General features: G+C 45.5%; 1 protein-coding gene and 1 pseudogene across 1 annotated transcript in view; one reads left to right on the top strand and one right to left on the bottom strand.

Moving 5' to 3' along the window:
• Positions 1 to 224: 224 nt before the first annotated feature.
• The window catches only part of MOV10L1 (Mov10 like RNA helicase 1), a 94,873-nt gene continuing 67,581 nt past the window's right edge, over positions 225 to 27,516 (bottom strand). The window contains 5 exon segments of the mRNA XM_075065110.1: positions 225 to 320; positions 8,141 to 8,278; positions 10,206 to 10,313; positions 11,027 to 11,176; positions 11,486 to 11,659. Coding sequence (XP_074921211.1) covers positions 225 to 320; positions 8,141 to 8,278; positions 10,206 to 10,313; positions 11,027 to 11,176; positions 11,486 to 11,659 — 666 coding nt within the window.
• Positions 12,503 to 14,430, top strand: LOC142047872 (zinc finger and SCAN domain-containing protein 32-like; annotated as a pseudogene).

Below are 27,516 nucleotides of genomic sequence, written 5' to 3'. Positions count from 1 at the left end.
GTGCACAATAGTCTATATAACCTAGAATTTGGTAATTAACACCTATGGGAAAAGAAACACTTTGGTTTCATATCCTTAATCATATCTCAGTAACCACCCCTTTTGAAAGCTAAATGGAAACAGATGTTCCTGTATTTGTCAGACCCTTATTAGAGACTGTAACTGTTTAGAAAAGACACACAATAAGTTGCCCCCACACGTAACCATACTGGAAAGGCAGGCACTCACTGTTGCAGAGATTTCAATTCAGAAGGCAAATCACAACCTACATAAACTCCATTTGCTAGGCTGTATTCCAAAAGAGCACTGAAACAGGGATCCTACCAAAAAATGAAACAAAAACGCAAGTTTAAACACAGTAGCACATTTTGAATTCATTTGTGTATTTAAGAGAGTATTAACAGGTGATGCAAGAGTACAGGAGACCTAAATTTATTTGAATAAAGTATTTGTCAAAAAATAGAACCTGTAGACTGGTTAACAAAAAAGGTAATTAAATAATGTTGCTGCATTTAGCTGGAATTTACATTCTCTTCAGATAGATTAGTATGTGCTCCTAAAAGTATGAGACGTTTCTGAAACCCTGCACTCTGGAAAGGCACAGTAACCTTATCTGTTTGATCCATTATAAATGATAAAGCCAATACACACAGGCAGGTGGTGATTCTAAATACACAGAATGCTTATTAGCTGTAGTCCCTCACATTTCCTTACCTGGAAATGAAAGTGTTTTGCTCCATCCTCTCACCTTGGTCAACATGGATTTATAAAGCAGTATTTTTTAGGTAACAATCATGATGTTTAGGTTGATTGTTAATACCTTGTTAGATTCCCTTTAGGCTTGGTATTCCCAAAATAATCCAAGGACTCTTAGGGCTTCTTTTGGGAAGACTGGATTTGTAAATTATAAATTCATATTGACCAAGATCAGAGGAGGGACTAAAACACTTTCATTTCCAGGTAAGGCAGAGGACGGTAACTTAAAGAATGATGCTTCACATTGATTTTTTCCATCTAAACTAGGGTGACCAGATGTCCCGATTTTATAGGGACAGTCCTGATTTTGGTTTTTTTTTTCTTATGGCTCCTATTACCCCCTGCCTCCATCCCGATTTTTCACATTTGCTGTTTGGTCATCCTAATCTAAACATACCTAGAGAGTGTCCCTATATGGTAGGGAAGATAGTCTAAGCCATCTTATTGATAAAGGACTATTCTGACTGTCCTAGTTCTACCTATTTGCTTACTCTTAGGACATGGACAAAAAGCTAAATATTCTAAAGACTTGTAAGTGATATCTGAAAGTATTCTGACATTGTGGATGGCAACGCCCATATTATTTCTTAGGGCATGGAAGTCAATAGCTGTACTACTAACATACACAAAGTCCCAGCGCAACTGAAGTCACAAGCGGAGAAGTCAAAAATATTGTATTTAAATTCCTTTCTCCAACTGTCCCTTTAGTCACAGATAGGGATACAAATTTAAATAAAGGAGATGGCTGTGCACTGAAAAAATACAGGAAACTAGAAACAGTATGCCATCTTGGTGGCATCTCTGATTTCTAAGTGAAATTTATAAGTAAAACTCTCCCCACCCCCAACTGCCCATCCTCCGAACTCCCTTTGGAATCTGAAAATCAGGCCAGATTCTTTCACATTTGTGCATCACCACCATCAGTAGGAGACCATACAGTCCAAATTCTGACTTTATTTTACATCTGTTCAACCCCATTGAAAGCAACATCCAATGGAGCTTCTGCACATGAGAGCAGAATTTGGCTCCACAATTTAAACAATTATGAAATCTACTAATACATATGCTAAGAGAGAATCCAAACCTAGCACTGCAAAGATAATGCAGTTAACATGAGTAAAAAAAAAAAAAAAAAAATGACTTGACTTTTAGTGACATGTCACCTTATCTCTTGACTTTAGTGACATGTCACTAAAGTCAAGAGATAAGGTGCCAGCTATGCACAGGGACAGGTATGTTAGGTTAGAAGACGCCATTTTAATCACTTTTCCAAGCAGAACTACACTAAAAAAAGACAGTTACCTTCTCGTAACTGGTGTTCTTCGAGATGGGTCACTCATGTCTATTCCACAGTAGGTGTGCGTACTCACCATGTGCACTGGTGGCAGAAGTTTTTCCCCTAGCAGGCCTGGTGCAGTATAAGGGGAGCTGCGTGCTGCCCCCACCCTCACTTCCTTCTTGCCAGACAACTCCGGCAGAGGGGAAGGAGGGTGGGATGTGGAATACACATGAGCAACACATCTCGAAGAACACCAGTTACAAAAAGGTAACTGTGAGTGATTGCTCATGTGTATTCCACAATAGGTGACTGCAAGCTATACCTTCTGGAGGTGGGTAGGAGTTCACAAGTTCTCGGGATGAAGTACCACCCTGCTGAACCCAGCGTCATCCCTGCTTTGGGAGACTATCGAATAGTGCGAGGTGAACATGTGAACCAAAGACCACGTGGTGGCCTTACAAAATGTCCTGTGTAGGGATATGGGCCACAAAGGCAGCCGACAAGGCTTGCGCCTGGATCGAATGCGTCCTCACAATGGGGAGCGGGGGCACACCCGCCAGCTCATAAGAGGAGCGGATGCACCAAGTGATCCAGTTGGAAAGCCTCGGAGTGGAAATTGGCGGGTCTCTCGTGTGCTCAGCTGAGGTGATGAACAGTTGCTAGGACTTTCTGAATGGCTTTGTTTGCTTGAGGTAGAAAGCCAAAGCACGTCTCACATTGAGTGTGTGGAGATGGCTTCCTCACTAGTCGCATGAGGCTTGGGGCAGAGGACTGGTAGAAAAATGTCCTCTGACCCATGCGGTAGGCGGAGACCATCTTTGGGAGGAATGCGGGGTGTGGACGGAGCTGGACCGTGTCCTTATGAAAGACTGTATATGGCAGCTCAGAGGCCAGGATCCACCTGGCTGACATGATAGCAACCAGGAAGGCCACCTTCCACGAGAAGATAGACCAGGAACACGTGGCCAACGGTTCAAATGGGGGGCCCCGTAAGACGAGTCAGCACCAGATTCAGGTCTCATTGTGGGACCAAGGGCTTAGAATATGGGTAAAGAAGGACTAAACCCTTAAGGAACCGGCCGGTCATAGCATGGGAGAACACAGTGTGTCTTTGTACCGGGGGGAATGGAAGGCCGATATGGCCGCCAGGTGTACCCTGACTGATGAGAATGTCAGGTTCTGGGCCCTCAGGTGGAGGAGGTAATCAAGGATAAGCTAGATCAGGGTGGCCGTTGAGGACACACTTTGTTCCGCCACCCACCTAGAAAAATGAGACCACTTTGCCATGTAGGAGCAGCGAGTGGAGGGCCGTCTACTTTTGAGGAGACATGCTGAACCTGTTCTGAGTATGCCCTTTCCTCACCACCTAGCCACTGAGCAGTCACACTGTGAGGTGAAAAGCTGCCAGGCTGGGGTGCAGGAGGCGGCCCTCGTCCTGAAAGAGCAGGTCCGGGCGGAGCGGCAAGGGCCATGGTGGAGCCACTGCCAGGCCCAAGAGGGTCCCGTACCAGTGCTGTGTGGGCCATGCTGGGGCAATGAGGACGACCCTGGCTTTGTCCGTCTTTATTTTCTCCAGGACCCGGCTCATCAGAGGGAATGGGGGAAAGGCGTAGAGAAGCTGACCTGACCAGGACAAGATAAAGGCATTGGAGAGAGTGCACTTCCCTAGGCCCCCCACAGAGCAGAACCGAGGGCATCGTCGGTTCTGACGGGTCGCGAATAGGTCCAACTGGGGAGCTCCCCCACCTTCGGAAGAGCTGGTGGGCCATTTCCAGGTGTTCCGGGCGCCTGGCAGGTGAAAGGCTTCTAGGTGGATGTTGTAAGCTATACAGAAGTCCCACAGACTGAGGGACTCATGGCAGAGGATTGGGCCCTGCTTTGCCTGTTGATATAGAACATTGAGGCCATGTTGTTCATGAGGACCCTGACAACGACCTTGCCCTTCAGGTGTGAGTGGAAGGCCATACACGCCAGTCGTGCCCTGAGTTCCTTGATGTTTATGTGAAGGGTCAGGTCTTGCAGATACCACAGGCCTTGGGTCTGAAAATTCCCCACATGGGCCCTCTAGCCCAGGTCTGATGCATCGGACACCAGCTCCAACGATGGGGCCCTGTCACTGACTGGGACCTATTGGAGCTTGGTGTGGACCACCACCGCAGGGAGGTGATCACTGAGTTTGGCACAGTGAGGACCTTGTCGATTCTGTCCATGGCCTGGGAGAACTGCGAGGCCAGCCAGAGCTGGAGGAGCCTCATCCTGAGTCTGGTATGGTGGACCACATAAGTGCACGCCGACATGTGACCTAGCTGTTGCAGGCAAGTCCTGGCTGTCATTACCAGGAACATTGCAATCGAGTCGATGAACCCTTTCAGGGTCTCAAACCTGTCTGGGGGGAGAGAGGCCCAGGCCGATGTTGTGTCCGGCATCACCCCGATAAACTCTATGCATTGGACCGCGACTAATGTGGACTTGGTGTTGTTTACCAACAGGCCCAAGACGATGCACGTGGACAGGAGAAGTGCTACACGATCCCTAATCTGCGATCGGGAGGCGCCCTTGACCAGCCAGTTGTCCATATAGGGGAATATCTGGACCCCCTGGCGCCTGAGGTAGGCCGCTACCACTGACATACACTTTGTAAAGACCCTGGGGGCAGCTGACAGACCAAATGGGAGGACTGTGAATTGGTAATGATTCTGTCCCACCACGAAATGGAGGAAGTGCCTGTGCCCTTCGAATATGTGGATATGGAAGTACGTGTCCTGTACACCAAGGGTAGTGTATCAATCCCCAGGATTCAGGGAGGGGATGATGGAGGCCAGAGAAACCATGCGGAACTTGAGTTTCACCATGTACTAGTTCAGGCCTTGCAGGCCCATGATGACCTTGAGCCCCCTTTGGCCTTCGGGATAAGGAAATACCAGGAGTAATATCCCTTGCCCAGGAACTCCTTGGGCACTGCCTCTATCACTCCTAGTTCCAGGACCGCCCAACCTCCTGCTTGAGCAGAACCTCGTGCGATGGGTTCCCCAAGAGGGATGGATTGGGTGGGGAGGAAGTCAACTGAAGGGTGCAACCCCAGGAGATGGTGTTGAGGACCCAATGGTCTGAGGTGAGCTGCGACCATTCCAGGAGGAAAGCACACAACTGATTGGAAAAAGGGAGATTTATTGGGGGTAGATCCCTGCTGACAACTGGCGGGGTATCCCCAAGTGTCTCATCAAAACAGCCTTTTACCTGCCTGCTTGCCCTTACAGGACCCAGGCTGGGGGGCAGCTGAGACTGCCTTTGTGGGAGTTTTGTATAGTCCCACTGCTTCTTATGGGCGGCCTCGTACTTCAGGAGGGCGGCCTGGGTGGGAGTCTGCTGTGGCTTGAACTTGAGTTTTGCCGGAGCAGGGAGATAGAGACCCAAGGTCTGGAGGGTCACGCGGAAGCCTTTTATGCCATGCAGCCTTGTGTCTGTTTCTTCAGCAAACAGAGCCTTCCCATCGAAAGGGAGATCCTGCATTGACAAAAGCGCTTTGCTGGATAGCCCAGAGAGCAGGAGCCAGGATGCCCGTCTCATGTACACCTCCAAGGCCATGGACCGTGTGGCCGTGTCTGCTGCATACAAGGTGACCTGCAGGGATGCTCTTGCGGCCACTGCCTCTTCCTCCACAAGCGCCTTGAACTCCTTTCTATCATGCTCCCGGAGGGAGTCCTCAAACTTGGGGAGGGATCCCCAGAGATTAAACTTGCAGCAACCCAGGAGAGCCTGATGGTTTGCTACTCTAAGCTGGAAGCTTGACAACAGAGAAACTTTTCTCCCAAAAGTATCCAGCCTCTGAGAGTCTTTGTTCTTAGGGGTTGGGGCTGGTTGCCCGTCATTCCCTGCAGTTGACCGACTCGACCACCAAGGAGTTGGGCGCTAGGTGGGTATACAAATACTCGTGCCCCTTAGTGGGTACAAAGTACTTGCATTCTACCTTCTTAGAGATGAGAGCAAACAAGGCTGGTGTTTGCCACAGGGCATTTGAAATTCTTGCCACTCCTTCATGGAGCGGCAAGGCCACCCTGCCCGGTGCCGAAGGGGACAGCACATTGAACAGGGAGTCTGAGGGCTCCTTCATCTCCTCTGCCTGGAGGTGGAGGCTCGCTGTTACCCTTTGTAAGAGGTCTTGGTGGACCCAGTAGTCCTCCTGTGGGACGGAGAGGGGCAGGGCCGCAATCAGCCCCTCCGGACAGGCCGAGGAGGCAGTTGTGGTGCTTTGGGTGTTGGCTGGCTCTGGAGGAGCCATCACCTGGTCAGACTCTGGGCATGGTACCGAGGACATGGGTCCTACCAACTCCCTTCCTGGCAGTCTAGGGATGGAAGCCGACAGTGCTTCCGACACTCCGGCCACCAAGCGAGTCCCCATTGGAGGCTGCGCCGGTGGCCATGGTGCTCATTGGTACCACTGGGCCGGCCATGACACTCGGTGCCACTGCACTTGCTGAGGCACCAGCAGGGCCGGCTGTTCAGGCTGCCTAGCCTAGCCTAGCCTGTAGATGGGCGACTGTGAGCAGAGGCCAAGCTGATGTGCGACTCGCTGCTGCCTCTGGACCGGGAGTAGCGACGGTGCTGGGATCTACATCGGTCACTGGACTGCGATCTCGAGGTGGAGCAACGGCACTGACAGCAGTAGCTGCTCCGTGAACGTCCTACACACACACAGGGCAGACCTGCAACAGCGAGACACCGGCGATTGATGTCCAGGGCTACAGTGCCTTGGCGGAGACTCGGAGCGGGAGTTTGAGTGGGAACGGCATCGACATCTGCCACGGTCCCGTCGGTATTCGCTCTGCGAAGATGAGCGGTGCAGGAAGTCCCGGTTGGATGGTACCCATCCAGACAGTCTGGCTGGCACTGAGGGCAATCCACATAGACTGAGCCCTGAATGATTGCTGGGCGGTGAGTGGTGTTGGGAACGTTCCCTCGACTGAGACCAGTAGTGGGCCAGCAGCGACTGCGGTGATCCCAGCGGCACCTTGCCCCTGGAGCACAGGGTTGACATCGACAGAGCTCCAGGCATCGGCATGGACATGACGTCCCTGGCCACCTGGAGGGCTTCCGGCATAGATGGCATCCAGACATCAGGAAAGGCCTGCTCCGAAGAGGCCGGGCTACTCCACTCAACGTGCGTTGGAGACCTAGGGCCTGGTGGGGATCAAGGACTACCTGACACGGGCTTAGCTTCTGTCCCAAACTTCCTTCGGTGCCGTTGTGAAGAGGGAGTCTTTCCAGTCCTCTTGGCGTGCCCTGTGGAAGGGGAGCGGTGCCACCTGGTGGATGGTACCAGAGGGTCTCCGCGTACCGACGCCATGGTGCCAGATACCCGTTCGGAGCAGTGTGCTGGGGTTGGGGCCAGCCCCGAATCCATCAGGATGGCCCAGAGCCTAATGCCCCTTTCTTTTTTGGTCCAGGGCTTAAATGACTTGCAGATCTTGCACCTTTCGCTGATATGGGTTTCTCTCAAGCAGTGCAGACAGTCTGTGTGCGGGTCACTCTTTGGGATAGAATGCCTACAAGAGCCACACGACTTAAATCCTGGGGCCCAGGGCATGCCCCGGCCTGGGCTCACTAACTAACTAAATTAACTGAAAAAAGCTAACTGACTACAGGCACTAATGAACAAACGAACGAACAGTTCTGTGGACAAGCTGCAGCAAAGCTGGAGCTGAGCAGTTCTGATGCACCTTCACTGTCGGCAAGAAGGAACTAAGGGTACGGGGGAACACACAGCTCCCCTTATACCACACCAGGCAGGCGCCACTCCAGGGGTTGCGGGCGGGAGGGGCGCTCCCGCCTACAGTACTGCTTGGGAAAAACTTCCGGCACCAGTGGACTTGGCAAGCACGCACACCTATTGTGGAATACACATGAGCAATCACTCGAAGAAGAAGAAGAAACCAGCGTTCAATGCTGTTTTGAAAAAAGTTTCATATAAAGGAGAATGAAGAGACACTTTTTCACACCAAGTAAACAAAAACTCAAAACAATTCACAGCTGCGAAATACGATACAATTACTGCACACACTTCTGGTTTTTTAAAACAGGAAAAAAACAAAAACACCACCACCTTACTTTTACAAGAACATGAGGATTTCCCATCACAATAAGCAAAGCCTTTGGTCTGGTAATTGCCACATTAAATCGTTTTGCATTAGAGAGGAATCCCAAGTAGTATCTATCATCATCAAATGAGCCCTCATTTGATCGTACCTAAAATTAATAGACAAACAAAGCAACAGTCAATAAGTGAGAAGGAAACTCACCAAAATATACTGCAGTCATAATTTGTTTTCTTTCCTACTGTAGTAAGGATGGACCAGAGTAAGCATAAAAGAAGTACATCACCCCACAAATTATGTTGCCACTCTAGATATCCCTACACAAGGCAAGTTCTCCAGATGAGATTGCTCAAGGAGAATGGTGTGTAAAGTGGTCCCAGTGAAGCAGCAATCAGGGGTGTCAATCCTAATTCATAATGAGAAATTATTAGTACACATCTTAATGAAGGGCGCCATCTTAGTACATTATTTAATTTTATTGGTGAAGGTAGATAATGCTCAGGAGAAGTTCTACTTGACTGACCCACAGACTAAGCTACAGTATTTGTACATGGAATAGCATTGCACGCTTTCTTACGATGCCCAGACATGCCTCAAACCTAATACAGAGGAACCACTTTCTACGGCCAACTGGTACCCTGGGACCACAACTTATTACATTTCACACTGTTCCCTTTTACTCTCCCTGTATATCTACCTATTGTCTCCTATTTTGATTAGGTATCAGAGGGGTAGCCGTGTTATTCTGCATCTATAAAAGCAGCAAAGAGTCCTGTGGCACCTTATAGACTAACAGACATAATGGAGCATGAGCTTTCGTGGGTGAATACCCACTTCGTGCTCCAATATGTCTGTTAGTCTATAAGATGCCACAGAACTCTTTGCTGCTTATTTAGATTAGGAACTCTCTGGGGCAGAGACCGTCTTCACTTGTGTGTGTGCGTGCACATGCACCCAAGCTCAATGGGACCTCATAGTTAGGGTGCTAGCATGGAACTCAAGAGGTAAGTTCAAATACCTGCTTTACCAGACTTTCTGTGTAACTCAGGGCAAGTTACTTATCTCTGTATCTCAGTATCCTCACAAGTATGTTGTGAGGATAAATATGTTAAAGACTGTGAGGCACTTATACTATGGTAATGGAGCTAAGATCGAGGTAAGTACTACCACAATACAAGTAATGTAATATGGGTTGGAAGCATTAGATTTTTATCTGCAAATGTTGATGAATGTCAATTCACCACACAGAAACCAGTGAAAAAGTATTTCCATCAATAATCGAAATTCACAGATCGGTAAAGAAAGAAAAATGCTGCTTGAGAAATTAGAGTTTGCTTTAAGGCTATTTATTTAGTTTGTATATTTTGACATATGATACTGAAATTTGCATTTTAATGGTTACGAGGCTTTAACTTCCTGAATCTTAAACTAGACTGTCATTAAATAATTATTGTCTGATCCCCTCATAATTTTCTGCAACTCTGAAATTTAAAGTTGATAAAAATTAAAAAAAATGCTTAAAAATAAACAGATTATCCATCAAAACTATATAAAAAAAATCAAATTCTGCCAAGCCTACAGATTTACGAGGTGATAAGATAGTTCAGTCTCCATGCATGTTTGGTGTTGGTGCATTTGGAGAGACTACCAGAAAAGGTATCAAATGAGGCAGTGACTCTCATTAAGAAGTGAACTGAATGTTAACTTTCATATAAATCAAATAGTTGTAGACAGGTACCTTATCATAGTGATAAAAAGTTTTCTCCTGTATAGTTACTAGCTTAAATCTACACAATATTCAATCCCTCAATTTAGGTTTAAATGTACTCTAAATTTGAAGTAAAAGTCATACCCTTATATAAAATAAACCTTGTGACTAAAATGGAAGGGATAATTGTTACAATATAAATGTAAATATTTACCAACTACTACAAAATGATATCTGACATACTACAGTATTTGTACTTAGAAAATGAAGTAGTATCTTAGGTGCTGTGATACCTAAGTGGTAGATAAAAATATATTGCCTTTTAAAATGGTGATTACTATTATATAAAAAAAATTGCATTTTTACATACTGTCGATAGGATGATCACCAAGTACTCTTGCCCTTGAAACTCCTCTACAGAACCAACTTTAATATCCATCAAATCAACATTTCGCAGAAGAAACCTAATTTTTTCTACCTATAAAAGAAAAATATTTGAAGGAATTTGTTTTTAGATGAAATAACTATATCTTTCATACAAAGTGTAAAAAAAAAATAGAACCTAATGCACAGAATTTTATACCTCTCAAAGTGTTTGTATCTGTATTGACAGCAAATGTTCTAACTGGGAATGATTAACAAGAGCTTTTAAATAAAAGTACAAAGTTAACATGGGAGAGTGTCATATCTGTTGCCAACCTAATAGGTAAAGTACCCAATAACACAGTTTAGATATGATTAGTTGTCCATGGACAGAGAGAATCTCAACATTTTAAACCTGTGAACTGATTTGAAACTGAAAAAATATCAGTTGCACTTCTTGGCCTTTTCATCAGTTAATATAGCTTTCAAGAATTTCAACATTACAAAATTTCTTGGTGTGTATTTAGTTACTATCCAGTCTCTCCACAATTTTCTCAACTGCTTCTGTAAGTAGGCAGAAGACCAACTGTGATGGATCTGGGGACTTTAATGAGAAGGAGAGGAGCAGAATGTTTCCTTTTTCATTACTGCTAGCTTTTTATCTGATAGTTTAATAGAAATATTAAATATGATTGACAGGACAATACAAATGGCTAGAAAAGTAGTCTGAAGTTAGCAATATTTTTTTGCAATAAACAGCACTAGCAGTGAATCAAAAATATGAGTGTAAATATAGAAACTTATCATTTATAAGCATCTGAATCAGACCTGTTTACGATATGGTGTAATCACCCCAATATCAGTCACTGACACTGCACTGTTAATGTGTTTCACAAGAAGGCAACAATAACGCATTACTTGAACTGCTTCTGTAGGATTAAACCAAGAGGGGTTGTGTCCTTCACGTGTTTCAGTGCCCTGCATTAGGAGAGAAGAAAATAAAGATCAGATATTGAAAGTTGTTGCAAATTTAGTGATGAATACCTGCTGATTATCTTCTTAATACTTAGGAGTTGGTTTGGAAAGGAGTCAAATTATACAGTGGTGTTGGGTAATTTGATTAAATGTATCTATATGGTCTAGAATTAGACTGAGGAAAAACAAACAAGTCCTTCTCCATTACTGCACTTCCAAGCATATGACATTTATGTTACTAGAGAAGAGTCTCCCACCCATCAAATCTCCCTTAATACCCCAACCCCATTTTAGTAAGAATATTTTACATACCCTCATGCCATGAAAAATTAGTGGAAACCCCTTCCTCGGTAATTTTTCCCAACCCAACAAAGAAGTTACTACTGAAGTGTCTGCACAAACTTCCAGCTCTTTATGATAAAAGAGTTTAGATGGCAACGCAAGCAATGTAGAATGTGATCTGTAATTCTTCAAAAGCTTTGTAACCTGCAAGGAAGAACACTTAAAATTCATGAAATGAAACTGCACACATACCATTACATCCTGCAATTCTTGCCTCTTTCTCCCAGCAGTTTGTCTGCACTTTTCCTCTAACCTCTTCACTTGCCCCAGTGACCCCATCCCGTCACCTGATGTCCACACCTACTCTCATCCCCTCACTCTTTTCCTCAATCCCTCTCCCTCACATTTAACTTTTTCCTGACAATACAAGCATACTTAAATCTTTCCCATGTTTAAAAAACACCTCTTAACCCCATTTGCCTCTCCAACTACCCATCTCCCTTTTGCCTCTAAGTTCGTTGAATGTGCTATCTACAGTCACTGTCTGGAGTTCCTCTACTTCAGCTGCATCCAAGACCCTGTTCCAATCCAGCTTATGCCTCTTTCACACCACTGAAACCATTCCTGCTAAAATCTCTAATGACCTCTTCCTAGCTAAAGCTCAGAACTAACACTACATCTTCATGCCCTTTGGCCCATCAGTCCCATTTGACATTATCTACCACACTTCTTCCTGAAATATTGTCTTGTCTTCCATGACTGTCTTCTCTTGGTCCTCCTCCTACCTCTAATTGTTCTTTCAGCATGTTCTTCAGGAATCCTCTCATCCTCCCTACAACTTTCTGTGTAGGTTCCACAAGGCTTTGTCCTTTCTCCCCTTTTCTTCTACAAATTTATCTCTGAGACCTGGTCTACACTACAATTTTAGGTCAAATTTAGCAGCATTACCTCAATTTAAGCCTGAACCCGTCCACATGACAAAGCCCTTTTTTCTGACTTAAAGGGCTCTTTAAATCAATTTATTTAGTCCACCTGCGACGAGGGGATTAGTGCTGAAATTGGCCTTGCTGGGTCGAATTTGGGGTAGTGTGGACGCAATTCGATGATATTGGCCTCCAGAAGCTATCCCAGAGTGCTCCATTGTGACCACTCTGGACAGCACTCTCAACTCAGATGCACCGGCCAGGTAGACAGGAAAAGGCCCACAAACTATTGAATCTCATTTCCTGTTTAGCCAGAGTGGTAAGGTGCAGGTGAGTGCAGATCTCATCAGCAGAGGTGACCGTGATGGAGTCCCAGGATCGCAAAAGAGCTCCAGCATGGACCGAACGGGAGGTACGGGATCTGCTCTCCGTATGGGGAGACGAATCTGTGCTAGCTGAACTCCGTTCCAGTAAACAAAATGCCAAAACATTACAAAAAGTCTTAAAGGGCATGAACGACAGAGACCATAACAGGGACGCAAAACAGTGCCATGTGACAATTAAGGAGCTAAAGCAAGCCTACCAAAAAAACAGAGGCAAACGGTCACTTTGGATCAGAGCCCCAAACATGCTGCTTCTATGATGAGCTGCATGCTATGCTAGGGGGTGCAGCCACCACTACCCCAACTCTGTGCTTTGACTCCGTCAATGGAGAATCACGCAACATGGAAGCGGGTTTTGGGGACAAGGAAGATAATGATGAAGAGATTGAAGATAGCTCACAGCAAGGAACCAGAGAAACTGGTTTCCCCAACAGCCAAGATATGTTTCTCACCCTGGACCTGGAACCAGTAACCCCCAGACTCACCCAAGGCGTTTTCCCGGACCCTAAAGGCAAAGAAGGGACCTCTGGTGAGTGTAACTTTGTAAATATTACACATGGTTTAAAAGCAAGTGTGTTTAATGATTAATTTGCCCTGGAAAAGTCTGTTAACGTGTATGGGGATGGAGCAGAAATCCTCCAGGGACATTTCCATAAAGCTTTCCTGGATGTACTCCCAAAGCCTTTGCAAAAGGTTTCTGTTGAGGGTGGCCTTATTCTGTTTGCCAAGGTAGGACACTTTACCATGCCAGGCCATTGCATAACAATCATTGCATAACAAAGCATGACAGTGTATGGTCCCGGTGTTTGCTGGCATTCAAACAACATCAGTTCTTTATCTCGCTGTGTTATCCTCAGGAGAGTGATATCATTCATGGTCATCTGGTTGAAATAGGGTGCTTTTATTAAGGGGACAGTTAGAGGTGCCCGTTCCTGCTCGGCTGTGGTGAGGGGGAGGGGTGAAGTGAGTGATCTCTCACACCAAACTGGCAGGCCCTCAACATAAGAGGCAAAATGCAACATTGTAACGAAAGCACATGTGCTGTGTAATGTGAACAGCAAGGTTTAACATGAAAGAGAGTACCCACTGTTCTCTAAAATGTGTCTTTTTAACTGTCACTCTCCCTTTTCCGCCACCAGCTGCAAATGTTTCTCCTTCGCAGAGGCTAGCAAAGATTAGAAGGTGAAAAAAATGCACTCGGGATGAAATGTTCTCTGAGCTCCTGCTGTCCTTCCACACTGACAGAGCACAGCAGAATGCGTGGAGGCAGACAATATCAGAGTTCAGGAAAGCACAATATGAACATGAGGAGAGGTGGCGGGCTGAAGACGATAGGTGGTGTCAGCTTGCTGACAGAAGGCAAGAGTCAATGCTCAGGCTGCTGGAAGATCAAACACATGCTCCAGCATATGGTTGAACTGCAGAAAAGGCAGCAGGAGCACAGACCACCGCTACAGCCCCTGTGTAACCAACAGCCCTCCTCCCCAAGTTCCATAGCCTCCTCACCCAGATGCCCAAGAACGCGGTGCAGGGGCCTCCAGCCATCCAGCCTCTCCACCCCAGAGGATTGCCCAAGCAACAGAAGGCTGGCCTTCAATAAGTTTTAAAATTTTAAAGTGTAGTGTGGCCTTGTCCTTCCCTCCTCCCCTACCCCACCCAGTGCTTCCCCCCTCCCTCACCCCTCCCAGGCTTCCTTGGCAGTTATCTCCCTATTTGTGTGATGAATTAATAAAGAATGCATGAATGTGAAGGAACAATGACTTTATTGCCTCTATAAGAGGTGACTGAAGGGGGGAGAGGAAGGTGGCTGGCTGACAGGGAAGTAGAGTGAACGGGGGTGGGTGGGGGGGGGGTTTATCAGGAGATAACAAACAAACTTGCACAATGTAGCCTGGCCAGTTCATGAAACTGGTTTATCAAAAGCTTCTCTGACGCCACTTGCTACCCTCCTGTACTCTTCTAACCGCCCTGGTGTCTGGCTGTGCGTAATCAGCGGCCAGGTGGATTTGCCTCAACCTCCCACCCCGCCATAAACATCTCCCCCTTACACTCTCATATATGTGGCGCGCACAGCAAGCAGTAAAAACAATGGGAATATTGGTTTTGCTGAGGTTTATCTGAATCAGTAAACTCTGCCAGCGTGCTTTTAAACATCCAAATGTACATCCTACCACCATCCTGCACTTGCTCAGCCTATAGTTGAACAGCTCCTGACTCCTGTCCAGGCTGCCTGTGTATGGCTTCATGAGCCATGGCATCAAGGGGTAGGCTGGGTCCCCAAGGATAACTATAGGCATTTCAGCATCGCCAATGGTTATTTTTTGATCTCGGAAGAAAGTCCCTTCCTGTAGCTTCTGAAACAGACCAGAGTTCCTGAAAATGCGAGCGTCATGTACTTTTCCCAGCCATCCCATGTTGATGTTGGCGAAATGTCCCTTCTGATCCACCAGTGCTTGCAGCAGCATTGAAAATTACCCCTTTCAGTTTATGTACTCACTGGCTTGGAGCTCCGGTGCCAAGAAAGAGATATGGGTTCTGTCTATCGCCCCACCACAGTTAGGGAATCCCATTTCAGCAAACCATCCACTATGACCGCCACATTTCCCAGAGTCACTACCCTTGATATCAGCAGCTCTTTGATTGCATTGGCTACTTGGATCACAGCAGCCCCCTCAGTAGATTTTTCCACTCCAAATTGATGCCTGACTGACTGGTAGCTGTCTGGTGTTTCATGCTTCCACAGGGTTATCACCACTTGCTTCTCAACTGTGAGGGCTGCTCTCATCTTGGTATTCTGGCGCTTCAGGGCAGGGGAAAGCAAGTCACAAAGTTTCATGAAAGTGCCCTCACGCATGCGAAAGTTTTGCAGCCACTGGGAATCGTCCCACACCTGCAACACTATGCAGTCCCACCAGTCTGTGCTTGTTTCCCGGGCCCAGAATCGGTATTCCACAGCATGAACCTGCCCCATTAACACCATGATGTGCACATTGCTGAGGCCCGTACTTCGTGAGAAGTCTGTGTCCATGTCTATGTCCTCATCACTCTCGTCACTACGCTGCCGTCGCCTCCTTGACTGGTTTTGCTTTGACAGGTTCTGGTTTTGCATATACTCCAGGATAACAGTGTGGTGTTTACAGTGCTCATAATTGCAGCAGTGATCTGAGCAGCCTCCATGATCCCAGTGCTATGGCATCTGGGCTGAAAAAAAGCGCGAAATGATTGTCTGCTCTGATGGAGGGAGGGGTGCCTGATGACATGGCTTACAGGGAATTAAAATTCACAAAGGCGGTGGCTTTGCATCAAGGAGAAAAACAACTGTCACACAGAATGGCTCCCTCAAGGATTGAGCTCAAAACCCTGGGTTTAGCAGGCCACTGATTTCACGGAGGGAGGGAGGGGGCAAATGAATACAAAACAAATTGGGTCTATTTCTTGTTTTGATCCACTCCACCTATCTTTTACATCTTTAGGCTAGCATCAGACGGTGCAGTTCGACTGCTCACCATCATCATCTCCTGGCTGCTCGCCATCGTCATCTCCTGGGTGCTTGGCAGAAGATGGGAATGACCTGGCTGAGTCACTCCCATGTCTGCTCAAGTGCCCCTGACTATCCTCACCAAGGTCGATTAACGCAACATCTATTGCCAAAAGGCAATGAGCTGCTGCTGTGTAGCAATGCAGTCCCACGTCTGCCAGCACCCAGGAGACTTATGGTGATGGTCAGCTGTGCGGGCTCCATGCTTGCCGTGGTATGGCGTCTGCACAGGTAACCCAGGAAAAAAGGTGCAAAACGATTGCCTGCCATTGCTTTCATGGGGGCGGCTGACTACATGTACCCAGAATCACCCGCAACACTGTTTTTGCCCCATCAGGCATTGGGATCTCAACCCAGAATTCCAATGGAAACTGCAGGAACTGTGGGATAGCTACCCACAGCGCAACACTCTGGCAGTCAATGCTAGCCTCCGTATTGTGGATGCAGTCTGCCGACTTAATGCACTTAGAGCCCTTTTTGTGGGGACACACACAATTGACTGTATAAAAACCATTTCTGAAAAACCGACTTCGATAAATTCGACATTATTTCATAGTGTAGACATACCCCGAGTAATCTCATCCACAGACACAAATTCAGCTACCATCTCTAAGAAGACAACTCACCGATTTATGTGTCTACTCCAGACCTGTCATCTTCTACCCATATTAAAACATCAACTCTCTCTGTGACATCTCCTTGTGGATGTGTAGCTGCCAGCTGAAGTTGAATATGGCTAAAACCAGCTTCTAATAATCCATCCTAAACCCTCACCACTGCCTCCTCTCTCAATCATTGTAGACAACTCTACCATCCTCTCACTCACACCCATAACCCGTGCATCATTTTTTACTCTGCCCTTTTTCTAGGTCCTTACAGATTGTGTCTATATCTTATCTAAGATAAGGACTTGCCTATCCATCTACACAGCCAGAACTCTTATCCAAACTATCATCATCTTAAATCTTGATTACTACATTAAGAGTCTTATCCATTAAGAATGCTGCTGCTCAGATCATTTTCCTAGACCATCGCTTTCTTTTGCACCCCTCCAATGGCTTCCCGTTCTCTACTGTATCAAAAATAAAAGTTTCTTGTCTTAATTTTCAAGGACCTTCACAGTCAAACCCCATCCTATCATCTCTCATTCCCAATCAAGCACATCCTCATTCTCAATTGGCCCATGATGCCAGCCTCCACCACTCACTTGTTAAATTTTCAAACAACCATCTTCATGCTTTCTCACGTGTTATCCCTCAGGCTTGGAAGGCTCCTCCCCTGTAAATATCTGCAAAAACTACCTCATCATCAACCCTTTAAATCTCTCCTCAAAATGATCCTTTGCTGTGATGCCTATAGAAAACTCGACATTGGTTAGGCTGCTCATGTGTAGAGATCACTGCCTATCACATTAATTCCTTGTACTCCCCCATCTATCTACATCTATCTGTTGTCTCATCTTATTCTTAGATTATAAGCTTATGAGGGCAGGGATCTGTTTGTTTTGTGTTTGCACTGCACCTTGATAAATGGGGTCTATGACTAAGGCTCCTAGGCACTACAGTAACATAAATAACACTAATTCATCTCCATAGCACAGCAACAATTCTTGGCTGTTCTAGTGCAGGCTATACAAACTCATGGATCTCTTGTGTTTAAAGAAGAATATAGCTGATTTTTTTGTAGTAAAAGTTCTATGACTAGATCTACTGTAGCTTTTTAAAAATAAAAATAAAAACTGATTTTATTAAATACTCCCTTCTTCCCAAATGCTATAATATAATTCCCAGTAGACTCCATAATATTTAGACTCAGCACTCAGCTAAAATAGATCTTAATGAAAGGGAACCAGTTATGGGATTTTTAACTTTGTTAAGGAAGTGAGAAAAGGGGACAAGCTCATTTTATATGCATACAATTATACAGCCAAAAGCCTAAAAAAGAACGGTAAATGCATCTTCTTGCCCTTCCTTCTCATCTCTGTGGCCATTATTATCCGCTGTGACCCTGTGTGATCTCAGGATAAGTACAGCTGGGCTAGTTCAGCCTCTTGGATGGGATAACTGCTGCAGGAAATGGTACTGGTGATTTATTAAATATTTTTCTTTCAAGTGAATCAGTACAACCAATGCTTCAGAATGACATTAGTGAACATCGTGCTACTTTGGGCAAAATGAACCACAAGCTCAGATCACTCGTTACTTAAATATTCTTTGCCCTTTTTGGAAAAAGAAAGATGTTCAAGCTAGCACCTGAGCGATTCCAATTCCAGTAATCACAGTCAGTTTAAGTTCTCCTGCTGTTTCCACTGTACATGCTATTAGAGTTTTTGTTTCAGCTCTGTGGTGAATGAAGTAGTTTTACAGCTTTGTTATATAGTAGACAATATTTACATTCACTTCTTTCCAGCAATTCTATAGATGCTCATTTTCTGCTGCTGCAATATTCTCTTTCCATCTTTTATAAGTCAAGATTCACAGATTTATACTTTCTATGTTAAAAGGTGGCTTAAAACTGGGAAGTGGGGCAATTGTGCCTGTGGGGTATCTTTATGGATAGATGAATGTCTGAACATTCTTCTTACATTTGTTTTTATTAATATTAAATACTGGAGGAGGGTTTCCGAGTTGCTTTTTTAGTAGAAAAAGCAAGTCCTGCTTACCTTTGGAGTTTTATGGAGGAGTGAGGAAATACTGGAGTTATGAAAGCACAGAAAACTGAAGGCTTGTCTACATGAACACTAAGTTTGCAGCAAGATAGGATGCAGATCTGCCCTGCACTAGCCTAATGCGTATTAAGTGTCCATGTGGACGCTGCTACCATGCATTAATAGTTTACCAGTGCAGGGGTTCTCAATCCTTTTTTTCTTTCTGAGCCCCTGCAACATGCTATAAAAACTCCAGGGCCTGGGGAGGCTCAGGGCTTCAGCTGCAGGGTGGTAGTGGTGGTGTAGGGCATGTGTATGTGTGTTTCTGGGATTCTGGCCTGCGGAGCACAGGGCTCCAGCTGCTGGATGGTACACTCAGGCATAGGTATAGTTTGACTTTATTTTAGGGATCAGGGCCAGGCAAGGCTCAGGCCAGCTCCACACAGCAGGGCCCTGGAAGGGAGGACCACCCTCCACCCCGACTCACCTCAGCAGGCCACTCTGCCTGTCTGTGTTGAGGGGTGGGGACGCAACCAAAAATTATAACTCAAAGGCATGCTCAGCTCAAAAAGTATGAAAAATGCTCACAATGCAGAGAGAGACGTAGCTAGGGGCTATGCGAGGGCAAGGGGTAGCTCAGGGTGCAGGGAGAAAGGTAGCTAGGAGCTGTGTGCTGGGAGGGCCCCCCCAAACCTCCCCCTGTGGTCTCTGAAGCCAGGACCCCCCATCCAGGCTGCTCTTACTGGCTGCATGGGCAGTAAAAGGGGGCTGCAAGTTGAGGAGCAGCTGTAGACCTGGGCACCAGGAGAAGGAGACAGAGGAGCACCATAGCTACCCGCTTCATGACACCAGTCAGAGTAGCAGCCATCCAGTACTGCCCAGCTCTGGCTTCTCATTTTTGACCTGGGCGGGACCTCGGGGTAGGGGGCAAGGGGGAGAGCAGGTGGAGAGAGTGTTTGGAGCTTCCCCTGAGACTCTCCCGCTCTGGTTAAGGCATTGCAATTCGGTGGGGGGTGGGAACACTCCTCCATGCCTCCCTCCAACTCCTCCCATCGGCTCAGGCTTGTGCCCCATAGGGTGCTGGGGCTCAGGGCTAGCAGATCCTTTGAAACCAGCTTGTGGCCTCCCAGGAGGCCATGGACCCCTGGTTGAGAACCACCTCCCTAGTGCACTTTAATCTATTCCCAGAGTAGATCGAAGTGCACTAGGTAAAAATTGGTTACTTACCCGTTCTGTAACTGTTCTTTGAAATGTGGTTGTACACATGTATTCCACTCAATTGTGCGCGCAACCAGGATGCTGGAGCCAGAGTGTTTTCTGCAGCAGAACCCATCGAGACAGTGCACATACCCTGCACATCCTCACAACCTCTCCCCCAAGACTATCTAAGAATGGCATCACTCCGACCACCTTCAGATCCCTCGCATCTGAACCTAGAGAAATAGGATTGATGCAGAGTGGACAGAGGCTGGACCATGGAAGACACATGCAACCACAACCTTGAAAACAGTTATAATAAAGGTAAGTAACAGTTTTGTCTTCGAGTGGTTGCACATGTGTACTCCACTCAGGTGAGCGACAAGCAGTATCATTAGAAGGCAGGGATCAGAGTCTATTTAAATAGTTGACTGCAACACTGCTTTTCCAAAGTTTGTATCAGATCTTGCAAGTGTAGTGATGTTGTAATGATGAGCGAAGGTATGAACAGAGGACCAAGTAGCTGCCCTACAAACATCCAGTATAGGTATGCCCTTTAGAAAAGCTAGAGATAGCTTGAGATCTCATTAATGGGCTGACAGTCTCTGTGAAGGAAGGGTATTCACTATCTCAGTAAGCTGTTATGACACAGGAAGTAATTTGTCAGGAAAATGTTTCTGCTGAAACTGCTTGCCATCTTACTCTGTCAGCACACAAAACAGAGCTGAGGAGATAGCCTGAAAGGCTGAGTCCTCTCCAGGGAGATGGCTAATACTTACGTATAAAGTATGCAGATGATCTTCATCCCTATTTGAGTGTGCCTTCAAGAAAAAACATAGGTAAATATATTAAAATTTGTGGATGTGCTCTCAAAGCTACCTGGATCTTTGATAAACAGCATATACAGGAGATCCTGCTATGAGACCCTGATGCTCACCCAGTCTTCTCGCTGACATAATAGGAATGAGGCAGGATAAAGGTGAGACAAAGAACAGGTGGCCATAGGTTCAAATTAAGGCCCATTGAAGAAGCTATAGTCTGGGGGCCTAAATGGAAAATCCTGACTAAAACTGAAGTTTGTAGCATCCATCTGCAGAAATGGTTAACACATTTTTATGAAGGCATTAATCCCCAAGAATCCTGTGGCACTTATAGACTAACAGACGTATTGGAGCGTGAGCTTTCGTGGGTGAATACCCACTTCGTCAGACGCAGGTAGGGCAATTTCCGGGGCAGTATATCATGCTAGCAAGCAAGCAGAGATAACGAGGTGTCTATAGGAGGATGAGCCTGTTCTACCAGTAGTAGGTGTGAAAACCAAGGAGAGAGAACTGGTTGGTAATGGCAAGCCATTCACAGCTGATGCAAATATACCTCCAGATCAGTGGCACTAGCGTGGAACCGCATGCCGCACATAAGCCAATATTTATGGCTGACCGCGACAACGTCTCACTCGCACTTGTCCCCTCATGCTCCCTTCTACATGACTCATTGAACTTCATCATTGGACCATGGAAGGAAACTCTAGAAAAATCCACGGCGATTCAACAACTGTCACCCCACCACAACCGCACTGACCACTCTAAAAGGCCACTTCTAGAACCAGGGCAAAAAGATGCACATTAAACGCCACCATCCAAAACCACCGACCGCATGCCTACCTTCAGCCCCAGCCATCCGGACGATCACACGATCCATGTCTACCAGCCACCACTGAGTACAACGCATCTGCTCAACCCAGACAGAGACCAACATACAAACTCTCCCCAACATCTCAAAACTAACACAAACCCGCACAGAAATAGAAACAGATAACAAGCAACTTAGCCCAGAGCTCCTACTGAAGACAACCCAGAAAGAACCAACAGACTCATTGCTCACATACAGCCCGCTAAAACCCTCCAACGCACATCAGCGGACACAACCATCCGGAAATATCACATCTTCACAGGTCGTGGCACAATCTGCCAGCAGCAACCGCCACCTGAAACGTATTCACCAGCAACTGACACGACCATAGAATCTACTCAGGACCAATACATGCAACAAACCGATGCCAAAGCCCAATATACACCCACGAACACACGACCTAGACCAATCAGCCATACTCAGGGTTCATCACTGCACATTGCACCAGAAAATAGCCATCATTACAGCAATGCCCCTCGGCATTACATTTCGCCAAAGACAGCACTACGAAAAGATAAATGCACATCACAGATATCAGGATGCAATATACAAAAACCGTAGAGAGCATCACCCCCTGCCCACACATACGCAACCTTAGGCCACCCGCACAAAAAAACATTCAGGACAACTCAAAGGAAAACTCGAGCCATCACTGCAAAGACACCATCACTCGGACAGAACAAAACGTGAAGGCTGCCAAACGAAACAGTTTCTCCCCCTTGGGTTCCACCTCTACGCTAGAACAGGGCCCATCCTCCCTACGAACTAACCCGCGTACTCTAGCTGGCTTGCTACATAGTATAGCCCCGGAAAATTTCCACTACCTGCGTCTGACGAAGTGGGTATTCACCCACGAAAGCTCACGCTCCAATACGTCTATCAGTCTATAAGGTGCCACAGGATTCTCTGCTGCTTTTACAGATCCAGACTAACACGGCTACCCCTCTGATACTTAATCCCCAAGAGTGATTTCCTGGTGTGTGTGTTCTATTATGAAGCGGTAATTGAGAATTATGGGTGCTTCTGTAAATCATGTCAAACTGCCTTCATGGATTTCTTGAAAAAGTCCAAGTAATGACTCTTCTTTAATACATGTATAATTATACATAGATTTCACCCCACAGTGATTTCATTATGGCAAATTTACTTTAAATATCTTCTCTGGTTGTTGTTTTGTCTATATGCGTAATTTATGATTCGCTTACATAATGTAATGTGATTATTTTACCTGCTATTTCAACAGTAACATCTATTGGGTACTGTCCAGGACTGCCAGCATCAGCTGTTGAAAAGAATATCGTTTTCACTGTAATGAAGAACGACAACAAGATGTCTAGGACACTTGGCCAAGATTACAGTGTTTTGACATTTGATGAGGCTATACAGTGTAAGGCTAAAGATATTCAGGGGAGGTGCCCAGAGGAATTTCAGAAAACAGGCTTGAGGATGAGTGGTTTCAACATAGCACAGACAGTTCTGGCTATAACTGGAAAGAAGTATGAAGAGTGATCTGGAAGACACCCTCATAGAATTTCAGTCATCCGGTAGCAACACAGCAAGCAGTCTACTTAAAGGCAAGTCATACAACTGTGGAATGTAGGCCCACAAGCTTACAGTGGAGGCTCTGTCCAGACTGCAGTGGCAGGCATTTTGTAAATGGATACAAGGCAATGAGATGGACTGTGATGTAGACCTTACCAAGAGCAAGCTCCAGGAATGTCAAAATGCAGTATCGAAAATGGTGCAACAAGTCTCACAGCAGACACTTGCCTAGCTCAGTGATGCCCTCAAGAATCCAGTACAGGACGTATTGCACAGATTCTGGAATTTTGGAACAGCAACTTCCCAAACTTTTCCATTCTGAAATGATTATATCATAATGGTTAACATCTCAATGTGTTTCATTAGAGCAGAAAGTGAAAACAACTGGCATATACATCTTGCAGTGCTTTTAGAAATACTACTACTTTTTGCTTTTGACTGTAGCAGCTATGCCTGCTGGGTATCTGTGTACATCAGCGATATGAAGTTTGTCAGATTATGCCGCCCAAAGTTCATGATCAGTCTGTGCAAGGAACTCATGCAGTGGCTCAGTCTAGAAATAAATTCAGCAAAGTCTGGATAGATACGGCGCTTGAACAAACAGTAAACTGTGATAAATAAAGAAAAAGGGGATATAGTGGGTTTAACTTTGAAACCAGGAGCCTAGATGGTTCATCACTGCTCATGAATGTTCAGCTATCACAACTTCCATTAAGATAACATGTGATATGGTAGACTCAGATGTTTCACAAGGAAAACACAAGGAGGCTGCACCATGTTGCAGACAATGGAAGGATATGTAAATGAGGGAGTTCCCACCATCACTGAATCCATGACAAACCCATTTGATCTGAATGTGAACTGATAACATTCACCAACATTGCAAATTGCATTGTTTGCACCTGCAGAGGTTGCCACCAAGCTTGTTCCTGCGAATGATATAGGAATCAAAGCAATAAAACAGTCTACAGAAGAGATTAAATTCAAATACCACTAGTTTCTTTGAACCATCACCTCAACATCAAGACATTCTCATCTCTAAGCAAGAAGTTCAACCTAAAAGTTAGTAGTGATAAAAAAGTGACTATCAATGCAGAGAGTTGTTTAGCTGCCTTGTAGTAGCTGCACAAACAAGAGCTACATGAGCATTCCACTGTTCAATATGTTCTAGCACATTTGGACGGTACCCTGAACAAAACTGCAAAGAGTAAGCTGTTGTCTGAATTAGAAAAGAGAGAGAGTCAGTATCAACTGCCAGCATTCAACATGCCCACAACTTGAATAGCAAATGCTAAGGCTGTTATTCAAATGGTTGGGCCAGGAGGTACAATGAGCTTTGCAGAACTTGCTGACTTGGGTTTCAGAATAGTACATTGCCCTCTAAAGAGTTAGGAGAACTGCAAAAGAATAGATATTGTATTTGATTCTATCACGTCAAAGATTCAATTTAAAGTGTCTGGGCATGCAATCACAAAGCAATTAAGTCAAAATCCATGGTTCCAATGGAGTAAGTTCATTGGAAATCCCAAGAATAAAGCACATCTGGTAAAAATTTTCTCAGAATCAAATTTTCTCAGTACAGAAACTGTACTTAGCTTAGATCAGAAAATGAGTATTGCTAGTATATTAAAGGATGGCCTCATTGCTCGCATGGTCACTTCAGATGGAGTTGTAGACTATGACAATCTATTCTCATTGGATGAATAAGTAGATATTTGGCTTCTATTTCATGCTGCACATGCTTCACAAGAATACCCTTGTGTAGTGGTGTGGTCTTCAGAGACACTGACATTGCAGTTCTCTGTGTACATTTATTCACAAGTTGGAAACAATTTCAGAGGTTTGGTTTCACACTAGTGTGAAAAAAAAAACAAAACAGGTTTATACCAACCCACACCACAGCAGCTGAACTTGGTCAACAATACAGAATGTTGCCAGCAGTACACATGCTGACTCAGTGTGATTCAACCATCTGCTTGGCAAGGGTCGGCAACTAAAGCCATGGAAGCTTGTCAGGAAGAATCCACAGAAATGTAAAAGCCTTCCCACTTCTGGCATTATAATGGCTATACCTCCTGTACAGTTGAAATCAGCAGAGCTTCTGATAACTCTTCTCTATGACCCAACAGCTAACTCTGTGGATGCAAATAGTATTGAGATATAAGCTTTTCTGTCACAAAACAGGCCCAGAACGTGGCCTTCCCCCAAATTTAAATAATCTTCTGAAACATACCAAGCACACAAATTATCCTTACTGGGAACCATACCACAGAGGCTCAGCCTGACATCCCTTCCCCAACTGGAAATGGCTGGCATCACAACATTGATGAACACATTTCTCCAACAGTTGACTAATGACAGACATCTGTCCCTCAAGCACTCCAGGAGCTCACTACATGGGCGCGGGGTGAGTGGAGGGAGTCAAGTGTGAGCACAACTACAGGTGTTCAAGACACAGTATGGCAAGCATACAGGCTTGCTAGAATACTGATGGTGAGGTTACTGCCTTGGATTTGAGGTGTGTGTGTACCTCAGAATGTGATCAAACTCATTGCAACCATATTATGTGCATTTACCCACCATGAATTAATAAAATAGAATACCACATAGTAAAGGGTTAATTTGAAAATAGGCTTTTAGAGGCAAGGTCAAAAAACTAGCTGGCAGTTTCTGCTAATCAGAATGGGAGGAGGGGAAAGAAGAGTCAGCAACTGAGAATGAAAGAAATTAAGTGGATCGAAAACCTTGAATTTGGGCGCCTTTGATCTAAGTATTATTATGTTTAAGACGGTTAGGAATGTGTGTTGATAAGTAGTCTATTGAAAATTAGGAAAAAGTGATGCTTTTAGTAGGGGTCACTATGATCTATAAGTTAGTTATAGAGTCTTTTATAACAGTGTATTTTGGAACAGTCTTCTGAAGCCACCTTGAGAGAGATTTTTCCTGATGCCTTTTCTCCTTGGCAAGTGAGCAACTGGCCACTGCAAACCTGCTGTTAATTACTCAATACTGTTCCAGATTTTAGGTAAATATTTGGGATGGCCTAAACCTATTGCTTATGTCTGTGTGTGCAGTAATTTTATTAAATCTAATAAACTGCAGTTTTAGATAGAGCACGTTTACTTGCATTAATCTTTCATCATATGGAATTGCTACGTTCCCACTAATTTATTCCCAACACTGCCTGGAGTGAAACAATGAAGTTACCCCTGCTGTTGGAGGTGGACTGGACTCTGCACGCTAGGTGGAGTTGCCAGAGCCAACAGTGGCTCTAGGGAGGATGAGTGGCCCAGCACAGGTCTCCTTGCATTAGTCATTCCCCACTTGTCCTTCTTTGGCACTGGAGAGAGCCTTCTCTCGGTGTGCTGTTTCTAATGCTTCTTCCTTGGCACTGGTGATGGAGAATGGTGCTGATGCAGTGCTTTGCAGGGAAGCCAAAGTGCTTGGTGCCTATTTGGATCATCTCAGCTCCGAGGCCAGTCTGAGGGCTGCCTCTATGAGTAAGACCTTCAGACTAATGTGTCTATCTTTGTGAATGTGAGGTCTGAAGGTCTTGAAGATCTGGCACGTCTCCTTAATGAGAGTTTCCCTGAGGCACTTTAGACTGCTAGAACGCTGGTCACTCACTGGCATGGGCTTGCCGCAGGAGGCACACAGCTTGAAGCCCGCGGACTGGGGAATGCCCAGGCCCTGGGATTAAAGTCTGTCAATGACGGGACCAGTATTCACACTAACACTAACTAAGAACCATATACACTAACTGCAAAAACTATACATTATAAAGTCCAAGGGAAAGAAGCCTTGCAAGAGCAAGAGGGATCATTCCAAGTAACCATCATAGGCAGTAAGAATGAACTGAAAGAGTGCAGAGTTGGTGGCACCCCTTATACTGGCGCATATGCATACTGGTGCATGTGACTCCAGGGGGCACTAGAGCCAGTCCTACAGATACTCCTAAGGGAAAAATCTCCGGCAACTGTGCACACGGCACACACACACCCTTAGCATGAAATGGACACAAGCAAGCACTCAAAGAAGAGTGTATCTAGTAGACTGCTCTCTACTATTAAGCAATATTTCCTGAACTGCCACTGAGCAGTTCCTCTCTCTGTTTGATCTGACTACTTAGTCACATCATGAGG

This window comes from Chelonoidis abingdonii, chromosome 1 (assembly GCF_003597395.2).
Source record: "Chelonoidis abingdonii isolate Lonesome George chromosome 1, CheloAbing_2.0, whole genome shotgun sequence".
Lineage (NCBI taxonomy): Eukaryota > Metazoa > Chordata > Testudines > Testudinidae > Chelonoidis > Chelonoidis abingdonii.
The sequence above is the reverse complement of the archived record's forward strand: the minus strand, read 5'-3'. Positions and strand labels throughout refer to the sequence as shown.